This window comes from Nesoenas mayeri (genome assembly GCF_963082525.1).
Source record: "Nesoenas mayeri genome assembly, chromosome: 3".
Lineage (NCBI taxonomy): Eukaryota > Metazoa > Chordata > Aves > Columbiformes > Columbidae > Nesoenas > Nesoenas mayeri.
The window spans coordinates 70,007,129-70,021,605 of record NC_137544.1 but is presented as its reverse complement, the minus strand read 5'-3'; the positions used below and the strand labels follow the sequence as shown (position 1 = coordinate 70,021,605).

Sequence of the window (14,477 nt, the reverse complement as noted above, 5' to 3'; positions counted from 1 at the left end):
AACCTTGTCTGCATTTTTTGGTCTTCAAAACCCCAAGTCGTTAACCTGACAAGTACTATTACTCCTTTCTCACACAGATTAAGCTTCATTTTTCTGATGAGTAAAGCAGGCTTGCCATGTATTATCAGTCAGTGCAAATGCCTTTAAACATTGTAAGAGTGCTGGGACTGAATTAAATCTGATACTAAAAGAAAACAAAGTCAAAACCCAAACCCCAGAATAGATAAATAAATGGGAGTCATACAAGCGTTTATGCTCTGTGAGTATGATTTCTCATCTGTTGAAAATAAAGTAGTTGTTTGTTTGACATGTAATGATGATAGCCAAGCTGGGTTGTTAAATGTTTATTTTAGTATTTTCAGTGCTTGGTAATGTTTTTATTTAGACAGAACTCCCATTAGCTTCTCTGAGAATTTTGTTTGACAATTTTATGACTCATATGTCCCTTTTTTGTGATATTAAAATGTTAATATGATGAAGGCTGTGGCAATGATTCACGATCCTGTTAGTGTAAAGTGAATGAGTTGTGTGGTCTGAGTAGGGGTCCATTTCAGTCATGTGACTTTAATTTGTTCTTGTGTTTAAGTCAAAGCACTGGAGAGTGTCAAATCCTGTCTTCATCCTTTCACTCCCCCTAAAGATCAAGCACATGCTGGGAACTTACACATTGATTCCTTCGGGACTTACTTTATAACCATACTTTATAACTTCTTAAGGAGTGTGGAAGATTTCTCTTGAGTGAGTTTTTAGGACAAATCTCCTGTGGATCGACTCTTTCTGAGATCTAGGCTTGGTTTTATGGGGTATGAGTATAAAATATAAGAATTGTGTGTCAATAAATCCAAAGCACCTTGGTTCTTTCTGTGAACCAAGCAATTATGAAACAAAATACATATAATGCTTATTTTGTTGATTTTTAGTTCACTTGGACTGGCACGAAATTCTAGTTGAACTGAGAATTCTGATGCGTGGTTCGCATCATTATAATAAGAATAATGGAAGTTTTTCCCCTGGAGTGCATCTGTGATAGAGGTGCTTCATGATGGCTAGATGTGGTCATTTGTAAGAGTGAATGAATGGGTTTTTATGGCTGAATAAAAGGAGCTAAGCAAAACCAATTCAGTTCGTGTTTGAAATGGCATTTAACGTTTTTGCTAAATTATTTCGTACAGGTAACTCAAGCTGTAGGAAGTGTAGGGATGTCACAGGCTGCACAGAAGACTGTTGCAGAAACAGCACCATTGAAGGAACAGGTTGTGGTTAAACAATCCAGGCAGGAATTGCCCCCACCACCACCCCCAAAGAAAAGGCAAATCCCAGGGGACAGCGAAGCAAAGAAAAAGTAAGTATGCATTACTGCCATTTTCCTTTGCTCGCTAAATACTACATAGACTCATGTCTCTTAGTCTTGGCTTTTGATTTTTTTTTTTTTGTGCAAGTTAGGAATACTTAAATGGCAGTTTTGAGGCTTGGGTAACAGGAAGGGAATGTTATGTACAACCTCGTTTTCAGAGCGAGAGAAAGCCTGCAGCCTCCATGGATTTCAAAGGGAAACAGTGGTGTTTCATTTCTCAAAAAAGCAGATCTCCAGTTCTTTGTACTTCAGTTCCTTTGCTGAAAGATAGAATTAATCATATTTACTTTCTTTTGGAAAAAATCTTCTCATCTTTGGTTAAAAAGTGTTGTGACAGTGTCAAGTATTTTGATTTATTTATTATTTATTTCTAATCTCCATTAAATATATGGGAGAATTGGGAGAAACTGCAGAAAAAAGCTCAAACCTATTCTGTCTCCCTCGTATTTAGTAATAAGAGCAGTATTGCAGTGATGGTCTGCTTTCACAAGTATATCTGGAGTTGTTGACTGATTTGTGTGTATAGAATCATAGGATGATTTGGGTTGGAAGGAACCTTAAAAGTCATCTAGTCCAACCCCCCTGACATGATCAGGGACACCTTCCACTAGACCAGGTTGCTCAAAGGCGCATCTAACTCGAGCTTGGACACTGCCAGAGACAGGGCATCCACAGCTTCCCTGAGCAGCCTGTTCCAGTGCCTCAGCACCCTCATGATGAAGAACTTCTTCCTTTCTGTCTAATCTAAATCTATACTCTTTCAGTTTAAAGCCATTGCTCCTTGTCCTATTGCTACATGCCCACGTAAAAAGTCCCTCTGTAGCTTTTTTGTAGGCACCCTTTAGGTACTGGCAGGCTGCTATAGGGCCTGCCTGAAGCCTTGTCTAGACTAAACAAGCCCAACTCTCTCGTGACTTTTTTCTCATGAAAAATTTGACTAACAGTGAATTCTGTGTTTGTTGGAGGGCCGTTTTTCCATGTTAGGATTTGCGCTGTGTTAAGTAGTATAATTGTAGTATGGCATGACTTGTGGGCTGTATAGTATATTTGTCTTTCTCTCAAATTCTGTATTAGTTAATTTTAGGATCTGCTGTTTGTTTGTTTTTGTTTTGTGGTGGTGGTGAGTTGTAGGTTTTAGGCATAAGAAAGTTATGTTAGTGTAGACATGTCCAACTGTAGCCAAAAATATTAGGTTATGAGCTAATCTTTAGTTTATCCACTGTCACTGCCATTAGTGCTTTAGCTTCTAGTTTTTTCCTCAGACTAAGTAGTGTTGCATATTTGTATGAAACCAAGAACTGTAATTCTTATTTGTCTTGCTCCTGAGATTTAGTTTATTACTTTCAAAATACTCAGCATTGAGAAATATCTTTTGTGACATATTAAAAGAAACAGTAATAGTTTACATGAAGCTATGTATAAAAAGATGAGAAATAAATATCACTGTGCATTCTCAAATTGCTCCCAAGGCCGATACCAGGGACATAATTTTTACTGTGGCAGGTTTTTGAAAGTCTGTCTCTGTCCTACTGCCTGTGAGTAGTTCTATGAGAAACATGAATCTCGTGTGCAGCCTTGCTGTTTTGGGATTGAGTAACGTGCTGAACTTTAAGACTTCTGATTTTTCAAATAGTGACTGAATAGGGAAAAATTACAACAAAAATTGTCTGACCTTTTAAACCAGGTTTGATGCTGAAAGTGCTGAGCTCTTGAACTGGATTTCAAAATCAAAATCTGCCATTCAGGCCACAGACATCAAAGAGTATAAGAAGATGAGAGAGACTTCAAACATGAAAGAAAAGTTGAAGGTAAAATTGGGAGATAGTGTTCCAGTGAACAGAATATTTTGTCTCTAAGCTGGCTGTCAGCTGGAGATGTGGGCTGATCCACATGCTTCATAGGGATTAAGTCCTTTAGTTAAATAGTTTCAGAACTTGGACGTACATGGAAATCTCTGACCAGCTGGGCACAAACTTTTGCCGATGTTGGGTTACATAATCCACAGGAAATTGTAAAAACATGTATTACTGATGTCTCCTTTGGAGTCCTGATAAATGTCTGTCTTCAGGGTTAGTATCTTTTCCACTATGCAGCATATTTTGGCTTCATGTTTCACAGTTGGAGATGGAATTGATTGACACCACTTTTATAGTTTTGTAAGAGATGGGCCAGTGGGCTCATAAGAGACCCTTTGAATCATGCTGTGACACTCTGCACACACTGTACCACCCATAGTCTGAAGTCCATTATAACGTTTGGACACCTTGATATTTGCTCTATTAATTTGGGAGAAAACCTCATAGTTACAAATCATGTATGGTATTGCTGACTTGCAAGACAGGATATGTAATTTTACAGGATCCTGTGGGAGCTACGAAATAACCATTTTATCTTCTTTTCCTTCTGTTCCAGGAATATACTTTTGAGGGTTTTTTTTTTTTTTGTCCTTGAGCATACTTTGTTAATGAAGGCTTACTTAAGCTGTAGCAGGACCTAAACCTGCCTTTGAAATCAAAGACAATACTTAAAAATATCTATAAGGAGACTCCTCCTCAGTGCTGTAGTGCAAAATGGTGCCAGTAGGAATGTTTGGAATGGCAGTACTGTTGGAAATAAAAACCAAGACAATCCTCCAATAGTTTATTTATAGATCTTTATGAATGTTTGTAGCCCTTTATAAAATAGGCTCCAAGATTAACTCCAGGTTCCCATGAAGAGCACTGTTTTTAAATGATTGGGCTCTAAGTGGGTAGGACAGTGCCTGTTCTTCCCAACTCTGCAAAAAAAAAATGCATACTGCTTCTGAATTTCCTGTAGCAAGTCTAAACCAGAGTAATGACCTTGGACGTCAGCTTCAAAAATATTTTAATTTGGAGATAGTTTGTAGTCACGGAGCATATTGAAGTTGTGGCCAAGGAACTCCACTGTCATCTGTGGATGTTTTCTACTTCTTGGCTCACACAGGAACATTCACCAATATCTATGACTTGAAGGGAGGAACTTAGTCCTCTAAAAATCTCCATAGACATATAGAATTTCCCTCACCATTTCTTTATGAAGGAGAGTGAAGCACTAGAACTTATGAGAGTGGATTATTAGTGTGTTATAGTTCTTGCTAGCTGGACTTCTAGGGAACAGGTGGTTGTTTCATTCTACTGGAAATGTCGGTAGAGACTGTAGAGGGGAAGGAGCTATTTAAAAAAGTGTCTTTTCTGTACTGGTTCACATTGAATAATTACAATTTTTGATCGCAAGTTACTTCTTCTAGCTGGTGTCCCAATATCTGATTTCACATAGCAGGATTGTCAACCTTTTTAACAATATTTTATTCCTGATGGTGTTGTACTAGTCTCTTGCTTGCCTGGTTCATGTGAGAGCTAACTCCTTTTTCACTTATTTTCAGAAGAAAGAGAACTAATATGCATCTTGGAAAATGCTAGATCCAGGAAAACTGGGATGTGTTTGGGGTAGTAGTGGGACAATATATGTTACTGGGAGGGCAGGAAGTCAAGAAGAATTACTCTCTCTGAAACTGCATTATTTTGGGGTTCACTTTGCAGGTGATTGAAAAAGAAAGAATTGAAAAAAGCAGAAAGTTAGATGAACTGAAACAGAGTGGACAAATTCTTTTGGATCACATGGGAAAGGGTGAGTGACTTGAAGGTTTTTCTATTATGTGATTTAATAATCTGAGTTACTGGGATACTGAAATACACTATTTCCAGTTAAGCATTGCAATGTATTTTCTTTCTATTAAAGCTTACAGAAAAGCAATATTACTACTCTCTGTTTAACGTCTGCGTTCATTTGCAACCTTTTAATGGTTATTTTTATTGAAATAGAAATAATTTCTTAAAATGACAGTAACATACTTTTTGGGGAAGGAGTTGTTTTAAATTGTGTGGATATTCTAAGTATAAAATTTTAAAATATAACTGCCTTGAATTGGAAATTTTGAAATCAAATTTGTGCTTGACAAATATGTCTATCTCTATTTGTAGTTTTCTCTTTTTCTGTGAAAACTGTCAGTATGTTTTGATGATGCAGTCACAATTTATGGTTCAAAGGCAAGAGAGAAGCCTACATGCTTGAGAAAATGATTGATTGTCAATTAAAACGCTTATCCATGGAAACTTGTGATTAACAGCAGTTAAAGCTGAATCTTTAAACCTTGCCAAAATCTTGTCATAATGAAAAAAACCCATAAGTGAAATGTGACTTTTTCCATAATGAGCTGCTCATGTTATCCAGATCGGGTATGAACTTGGCTTCTGGTGAAGCTGCTGTGATTGGTAGCATTCAAACAGGTGACAGGATGGTATCGCTGTCCTGCATTCTGACCCAGGATCCCTTTTGGAAAATGCGGATTTCCATTGGATTTCCCAACTGTCACATTTTTTCCAGCCAGCCCAAATCTCCTAAGCATCTCAAATCCTCCCCTTATTGCCTGCTACAGCTGAAGCCTTTTACAGTGGGTGCCAGTGCCCTGAAGCCGATGGTTGGAAGCCACTGATTTGACCTGGAGTTTGAATTGTAAAAATTTGTAGCAGTTATCTTCAAACCTGGATGGAAATCTTCCCTCCCTCCCCCCCTTATAAACTCCTCCAGCTGTGATAGATCATAGGTATGAAACCAGTATCTGTTGATCATAATGAGAAAAGCGTAATTCAAAAGCTGCTTTGTATCAGCAAAAAAATAAGATAAAGAAATTGCCTCCCAATGCTTTACTGTCTGAAAGGTTGGGATCTGTAAAAAATAACCAATCCACAGCCTCTGGCTTTGTTTGGGTCTGCTAGTATGTTTTGTCCAGCTCAGAATACCAGCCCTTCTCTCCAAAACCAGGCCCAACTACACCTGTGTGGAATAATGCACAGCACTGACATGCACGTCTATACATCCATTTCTATCTTGGGGTGGGTCCAGGCCATGCTGTAATGGCAGCGACCTATCATTGTGTGCACCCTGCTCTTATCTGGCTGGTTGCAGCTGCTGCACTTCTGTGTTATAGAGATGCCAAGTGTGTGAAGCCCACGGAGGATCTACGGAGCAGAGCATTCAAGTGCCCTTGCAGAAGCTGGCTGGCTTCCCTGACCAGAGCTCTGAGCTCCACTTATGCTAAAGCAGTGCAGCAAAAAAAAACCAAAAATGCCCTTCCATATGACTCTCCTCCTTAACAGTTCTGTCATTTAGATGGGAATATAAGTTCAAATGACCCAAATATGCCTTATATAAAGAAGTGGTACCTTGAAAGAGAATCTGCATCAGAAACTTGCAGTGGCAAGAATGTGCTGTTGAGTGCACATTGCACTGAATTTTCTTGTTATGTAGCAAAATTGTCAATCACTTCTGGCACTTGAGGAAATAAAAGAATAAGGAATGGATGGGAGGTCTATTTGCTTCTGCTGCTGGATCCTCAAGTAATGCATTGATTTGTCAAAAAGATGGTATAGCAAGTGCTTCATGTAGTCACTGTGAGTGGGAAATAACCTTTTATTTTGTTGTGTTGCTTTTGTAGCTCTTCATATTACCTAGTTATTAATCAGGTCTGCATGCAATGTGACATTGTTAGCCAATGCTTCCTCTCTCTTCCAGTCTGACAGGATTTCCATCTACATTTCCACTGAATTTATGGCTACCTCCCAACTTGCTGCTTCCCTTTTCCTTTGCAGAGTCTAGAACCATTAAAAAAAAAAATTAAAAAAATCACGGAATGTTTACCTAAATAAAGTTTATTTTGCTCAAATACACATATCAACATTTATACACAAATCATAATGTTAGAGAGAGTCATGATGGTCAAGAGTCAGCTCATAGTTGTAGATTCAAAAGTTATCAAGGAGAAAGAAAGGCAGTGAAGTATCTCACTTTTCATTTTAATATTTACGTGAAAATTAAAAGCTGAGACTCTTATGCATTGTGGACTTGGAATCAAAGCATTTTGCATGTTAAATGCTAATGTGCATCTGTATCTGAAGAGAGGAAAGTTTCAATACCTGTTAATCAAAATGTGTTGCAGTTGATATAACAATTTATGTAATCTTTTTAGAAGGACTTTCTACAGTGGATATAAAAACTGTTATGGAGAAAATATTGTCAGGGTGGAAAGATGTGGTTCAACATCTGGAAGAAGTGGCCAGAAAGATAAAGTACCAGGAAGATATAAATGCTTATTTTAAGGAAATGAGTGAGCTTGAGAAGACTTTAATTGAGAAGGATGGCTGGCTTAAAAATGACGCTTCTTCAGCATCCCAGCCCTCAGCACTCCGGAAAGAGCTGTGTCAGGTGAGTCTGGAAAAACTTCATAATTTTGATTGTAAGCTGTTATGAGCACAGAGTACCCCAGAGAAGCTTAGCCTAGTCAGTAACATAACTCAAAATTTATGAGGCATCTCAATTTGACTGGAAGATTTTTGGTACCTGTGTCACAGAAGTACTTTACTGATGTTGCCCTGGTATTAGCAATGTGGAGGAGCTGTGCTGCAGTAGCTTACTGAAAATCTTTAACTTAACAAGGCAAGTGGAAGATTATTTATTTTTTTTAATCTTCCACAGCGGGAGTTAACTCATCTTGTAAGCCTGAGTCCACGGTTCGAACACCTGAAAGCCACCTGCAAGGCACTCACCTCTCAGCCCATGCCTCCAAACTTCATTCAGGAGAGCCTGAACCATTTTCTTGATCACTTCAAGTTGACTTGTCAGAAACTAGAGGAACGTCACCAGCAACTGAAGGAAGGTAAATATATATCTATTTATTTTAATATAAGCCCTCCTGATACTTGTATTCTGATTTTTTGTTGTTGTGTTGTTGTTGAGCTGTTTGAAAACTCAATGAATTCTGGTAGTTTTCCTGCTTATTCTGGGAGGCTTTGGGTTAGGCTGACTAAATCCTTTTCTTCACCTGGAAGAATATTATTATGACCTCTGTGCACACTACAAAATATATTATTCCATGGTGTTAAGTGATTACACAAGGATGAAACATTCCTGAAACTACATTTAAGGAATTAGCAAAACATATTTAAGGTGGATAATACAGTTTGAAAAGCTGTGTCTCTCTGACATTTGCAGAAATAAATAATGATACTAGAAATGAAAAATGGAAGATTAAGGGAACCTTGTAAAATTGAAGTGCGCATGTGAAATTTATTCTCTTTCATAGCTTTGTTGAGGACATTAGTCATACATAATTCCTTTTGGAAATTTCACCTTTGAAGTGATTTAGAACCTGGCTTGCTTTTCTGGCGCTTTCTACTTGGATTTTTGTTGCATTGAAAATTTCATTAGGAGCATTCAAACCAGTCATGCTGGCTTCTAAAGGATTTTAAATGTAGTGCACGAAAATATGTAGTTCTGATATTTTACAGCTGAATAACAAGAGCACAGACCTATAAGGAGCTTTTTTTCCTTAGTTTTCATTTTGTTTCTGAGGAATTCAAGGAAATGTTTTGCTAACGGCCTCAAATGGAAGAGCATTAAATCTTTATTCTATGTGTAATAAAAATAGAATCAATTATGAAATTGTTAGGCCATCTATATAATGTGTTGCACTCTGCCTGCATGCTTCAATTACATCTGTGCAGAAAACTGTATGAATAACGTATGTGTCTGCCACGCTCAAATTACAGGGTATGTTTTCATTCTTACTGTGAGGAATGATTATTTTGTGGCTCTTCTGAGTTCATGTACTTCAGAATGATTTTATTGATATTGTGTATTTTGGATTATGTGACAAAAATACACCTTATTTTTTCATGCCACACATCGCTCGAGGTGTTAGTATATTTGAACCAGTTTATAACTTGGTAAAAATGCCTTATGTATTGTAATATGTTAAATTGTGTTTATGTATTATTTTTAAATTATAATTTCTCTGCAGATTGTGTTGTGCTAAAGAATAGAGGGAAATGTCAGTTCAGGGTTTCAGCTGTTTATTCACTCATGGAGTGCTATTCAACCCTGTCTCTGTGGGCATTTTTAATGGGAATTGTGACTTAATTTTTTTGGTCAATGGGAGGCTATTTTAACTTTTTTCTTTTCCTTCAAGATTTTCTGTAGTTTAGTGACAGTGTACCTATTTGCTTTTTATGGAATTAATTTTTTCCCCCTTTAAATTGATGCTGGCTTTTTGAGAAGAAGAAGGTAGATAATTCTGATTCTCTCTAGAAACACAGACTCATTCCTTACTTATAAATGGTTTGGCAGTTCTGACAGTAAGCTGTTGACAGGCTACCTGGTGAGTCAGAACAAGGCTTAGTTTAATTTTCACTTGTGGTAGGAACGAAATTGCTTAAGAATCCAAGGCCAGAGAATGTGCATACCACAGTATGGGTCTTACAGCTGAAATCCTGTTTGCTGCAGTTTTCTGAATCTGATGTTTTCATTTTGAGATGCCGGAGTGAGGTGCTGCCTCCTGCCTGGGATTCCACAGAGGGCTGGCCCAAGCAAAAGCTGAGATGCAGTCAAAGATTGCAAGCAGATATTCTGTCCAGACTTTAATTACCTTTTCAATCTTCCCAGATAGCGCCTCTGTTGAGGCAACAGGCGGAAAGCTGATATTTGTGTATATTTCTGTATACATATATATACACAAAAGTGAAAAAAACCCCTACCCAAACCCTACTATTACACTAATACATAATTAATGTATGTGTTTATGTATATGTATATATAAATGTTACCTTATATATTTACTGTATGTAGTGTGTATATTTAACTTTATGTGTAATATATGGCTATTATATATCCTATACTTCAGATTCTATATATAGTAGATATCTGTGTGTGCATAAATAGTAGATATGTCTAAATCTTTTTAAAACAAAAAATATTAAATTGTGGGTATATAGGCCTGCAAAAGGCCAAGTACTATTGATTCCACCACTCTGTCCACCTCAACAGATTGAGTTACTTAGGTGTATAAGCAAATTCTAAAAATGGGATTGAGTTGTGAATTAATTTTTTGGGTGGGGAGGGTGTGTGTGTCTGTCATCATATGTTTATTGTTATGGACTAGGGAAGTGATTGTCCCTCTGTCGATGGTGCTGGAGAGGCCCCATGTTGAATCCTGTGCTCAGTTTTGGGCCCCTTGCTACAAGAAAGACATTGAGGTGTTGGAGAGAGTGCAGAGAAGGGCAATGAAGCTGGTGAGGCACCTGGAGCACAAGTCTGATGAGGAGCAGCTGAGGGAACTGGGGCTGTTTAGCCTGGAGAAAAGGAGGCTGAGGGGAGAACTGATCACTGCCTACAACTACCAGAAGGCAGGTTATAGTGAGGTGGCTGTTGGTCTGTTCTCCCAAGTAACAAGAGATAGGATGCGAGGAAATGGCCTCAAGTTGCATCAGGAGAGGTTTGGATTGGCTATGAGGAAAAATTTCTTCACCCAAAGCGTTGTCAGGCATTGGAACGGGCTGCCCAGGGAAGTGGTTGAGTCACCATCCATGAAGATGCTTAAAGGATGTGTAGATGAGTTTCTTAGGGAGATGATTTAGTGGTGGACTTGGGAATGTTAGCTTAATGGTTGGAACTGATGATCTTAAAGGTCTTTTCTAACAAAAACTATTCTATGATATTTGTATAATATTTGTATATTTAATATTTTTTAAAGGAAAAAAGCATTGCTATCAGCAGAAGAGTATTTAGCTCTTGGAAGGTCTCACCAGGATTCAATGCACAAGTGTATCTCACATGATTTTGGATAACTTCGATTATGTTCACATCTCTTATAATTTGGGTTTTGTTTCTATTTCCTTACCTTGTATTTTGTTCTATTACTATTTTTAATGATATCAGAGACTGAAAACCAGCCAAGCCAGGACTACTTGGACTCCCTGCAGCAGCTGAAGGAGATGCTGAGTGAGCTGGAGTGCAAGCAGCTGTCCATCACCAGTGGACTAAGCGACCCCAGTAAGGTTGAGAAGGCTCTGCAGCAGGCAAAGGTGACTCTTGCCTCCACACTGAAGCGAGGAAGTTGCTTACTCCATTACTGTCATCCTCCTTTCCTCCTGCCTGGTTTTCAGTGGTGTAACTAAAACATTACTCAGAGGGAAGTTGATCAGGAGTGGTGTGTAAAAGCAGCCTCAGGGGGTTGCTTGCTGAAAGCTGGATCACCGCAGGCTGCTGAGGGACATGTCCAGGAGATGGCTGGGGATCTCTGGACCTGCAGACTTCACAGCTTCTCTTGCTGCCTGGGCCAAGAGACAAGGCTGAGAGAGCTGGGGTTGCTTGATTGAAGGAAGAGGAGGGTCTGGGCACTTTATATGTTTTTGGGGGCTTTTTAAATGTAAGTGTATCTACCTATCTATCTATCTGTCTATATATCTATATCTGTGGAAGGAATGAAAAAACAGGTCCTGGTATGTCTACACTGCAGTTTCTCTTGTGGCTGTGGGGTAGTGTAGCCATTGCTTTCCTAACTTGAGTTCCAGTACCACACAGCACATGAGAGGCATCAGTGCCTCGGTGTGTTTAGCTACATGGCCAAATTTACAGCCCATTCTGTAATCTCTGCTATTGCACCAGCAGAGCAGCAGCAGGTTTTGCTGCTTAATAGGTGGTTTGGACACCTCTGCTGCAATAACTGCAGTGGCTGGAATAACACCACTGAATCTGTGCTATGCTCACAAAACCTGTGATGGACTTGCACTTGTATGTAATTGTGTATCTGTTGTATGGCTAACACTGGAAGCAGACATATATTATTTTTTCTTCAATTTTTTTTTTTGTAGAAAGTTTGTGAGACACTGGAAGCCCAGAAACCCAGGATAGATAAACTTGCTGAAGAAACCAAGGCTTTGGAGAAAAGTGCTTCTTTGGATATAAAAAAGGTTTACATGCAAGAGTTCAAGCATATGCAGGGACACTGGGACAAGTTAAAGCTCAAAATATCCAAAGATGTTAAACTGCTGGAAGAAATTACATCCAAGTTGAGAATATTTGAGGTAAGATGAAAGGATTTGTTTTGTTACGTAACTCAATTGTTCAAGAGACCTTTCTTTCTATGTGGTCCTGCGGGGGTCCAGATAACTGATTGAGAAGTAAAATGCTGAGGGAACAGTAGTCTAGCAGAGGCTGGAAACATGTATAGTGTATCTGAAGCAGGATAGCAGAAGACTTTAACATGAACAGGATATTTTTTTATCTTTTAATAGAATTACTTTTCACTTAAAATTAGCATTCCCCTTCTCTCAATACCAGAAGCAAAGGTTACACTGAAGTGAAGGGTATGTCAGCTGTGCTATTGAAGCCTGGATCCTACCAGAGGCTGAATGCCCTCTGTTGTAGCTGCTGTCAGATGCCCAATGCTCTACTAGTTTGACATCTAAAATTGAAATTCCATACTGGCTACAGAAAACTTGCTCCTTCAAGTGGAGCTTCTGTCAACAGTAATAAAGAATTAGTACAGCCTGTTTAAAAAAAATAAAGAAAATACTTAGGTGTAGTGAGCTTTCCAGTTCTAATAGACAACCCCTGAAGTGACAGGAAAGAGAGTTAAAGAATTAAGATTAATCAGTACTCTTAAATATATATATGCACACACACATATGGAATCCTGTATAACAGAAAATCCCAATGCTTTAAAAATGAAGGTATTAAAAGAGAAGGTAATTAAAGAGTATTTAGATGTTTAGCCCATTGATAGAGAGAGGACCAATCAGTACTTAAGTAACTCAACTGAGATTGACTGAGTATTTACTGGTTAGATTGGCTTCTTTGTGTTTGTTTGAAGTTCCTTCTTGAGACTGTTTATATTCCTCTGGGAAGAGGAAAAAATAACAAAAACTAAGTATGTCGTGGTTTAGCTCATGACGATGTTAGTGTGACCCAAAGGTTAGAGAGGCATGAACTGGTCATCAGTATCAGCTTGGAAGTATAAGCTGATCAGAGAAGTCTAAAAGCCCAAATGTGGTGCCATTTTTTTTTTTTTTCTGGAGCAATGCCTAACCAGACTTCAAGTTTATATTATTCTCATATTATATTGTGAACTTCATAAAGCAAGAAAGTGCTTTTAGAGATTCTCTGTCTCTTGGGCTGAAGGCACATGCGCATTTGTGAAAAGAAATCTGTATTTTCACATGCATTAAACAAATTTTAATGTGTGAAATTATTTATGGTCTTTTGTATTTAACAGAATATGTATCACACAATTTATAAAAATAAGTAACTTCCTGCATGTGCCACTTCAGAACATTGGTGTCATGCATGCACACCACCACTTCTCCACAAAAGTTTCTTTCAGTCTTTCTCTCCCCTACCTCTGAAGCAGAAAACTGATCCTTTATTTGTCAGTGGATTCAAACTTCATGGGTAGTTGTGTGTTCGTTTTTAATCTATCTATGTATTTATTTATTTATTTAGCCAGAGAGACTCTTCAATGACTGCTCAAGTATAGATATGTATTTAAACTGAAATTTATATTAGTAAGGCCAGGTAGTTGACTTGCATGAAGCTGCAGTGAAAGCTGGAGAAGCTGTTGCTGGTTGTTCAGAAGTAGTAAAAGCCTCAAGCCCTTTTTTTTTCCTGTTTATTTTATTATTTTTTTTTTTTAAACTGCAAGCCTGGAAGAAGTCATAGTAGGGCTAACAGACTGTAACTAAATTACAGTTAAGAGCAGAGTGCACGCCCATGTGCCCATGAAAAATTTTACTCGGGGATAAAGGCTGGAGGGAAAAACTTGCTCCTGCTCATGAAGCGTTATTTGTTTCAGGACTTGAGCTGCTCCTGGCAGTTTGTGTGTGTATGAACAGCGTAGGCATGGTAGTCCAGCCTAGGCTAGTGAACTTGTAAATGGAAGCCACAAACCAACCTATGAATAGGAGAAGGAACTGCAGGAAAAATATGTATTTCTTTTATACAAAACTTTTACGTAATATTATTAGGCTGTATTACCCGAAGGATTAAAGCTGTCCCTGCTCCCCACCCTCTTCCTTAAAAACATGTTCAGGAATATGTGTACTTTTGTACCTACATTTGAAAGAGATTCTGCTTTGTCTGGTTCCTTCACAGCCACCCTTCTGCGGCTGCTTGTCGCAGCATGGGGGGTGATGTGGGGTTACGGAGGAGCTGATGCTGCTGGGCAGCAGGAGTGGACTGCCCAAAGTGAGCTGCCTTCTACAGGAACCTAAAA

General features: G+C 38.4%; 1 protein-coding gene across 1 annotated transcript in view; it reads left to right on the top strand.

Annotated features, from left to right (window-relative positions):
• The window catches only part of UTRN (utrophin), a gene marked incomplete at its 3' end in the record, with an annotated part of 368,119 nt that overhangs the window by 94,753 nt on the left and 258,889 nt on the right, over positions 1 to 14,477 (top strand). Inside the window, exons 17-23 of the mRNA XM_080341440.1 lie at positions 1,173 to 1,342; positions 3,039 to 3,162; positions 4,915 to 5,002; positions 7,401 to 7,636; positions 7,907 to 8,087; positions 11,144 to 11,289; positions 12,079 to 12,291. Coding sequence (XP_080197566.1) covers positions 1,173 to 1,342; positions 3,039 to 3,162; positions 4,915 to 5,002; positions 7,401 to 7,636; positions 7,907 to 8,087; positions 11,144 to 11,289; positions 12,079 to 12,291 — 1,158 coding nt within the window. The remainder of the gene's footprint in view (positions 1 to 1,172; positions 1,343 to 3,038; positions 3,163 to 4,914; positions 5,003 to 7,400; positions 7,637 to 7,906; positions 8,088 to 11,143; positions 11,290 to 12,078; positions 12,292 to 14,477) is intronic.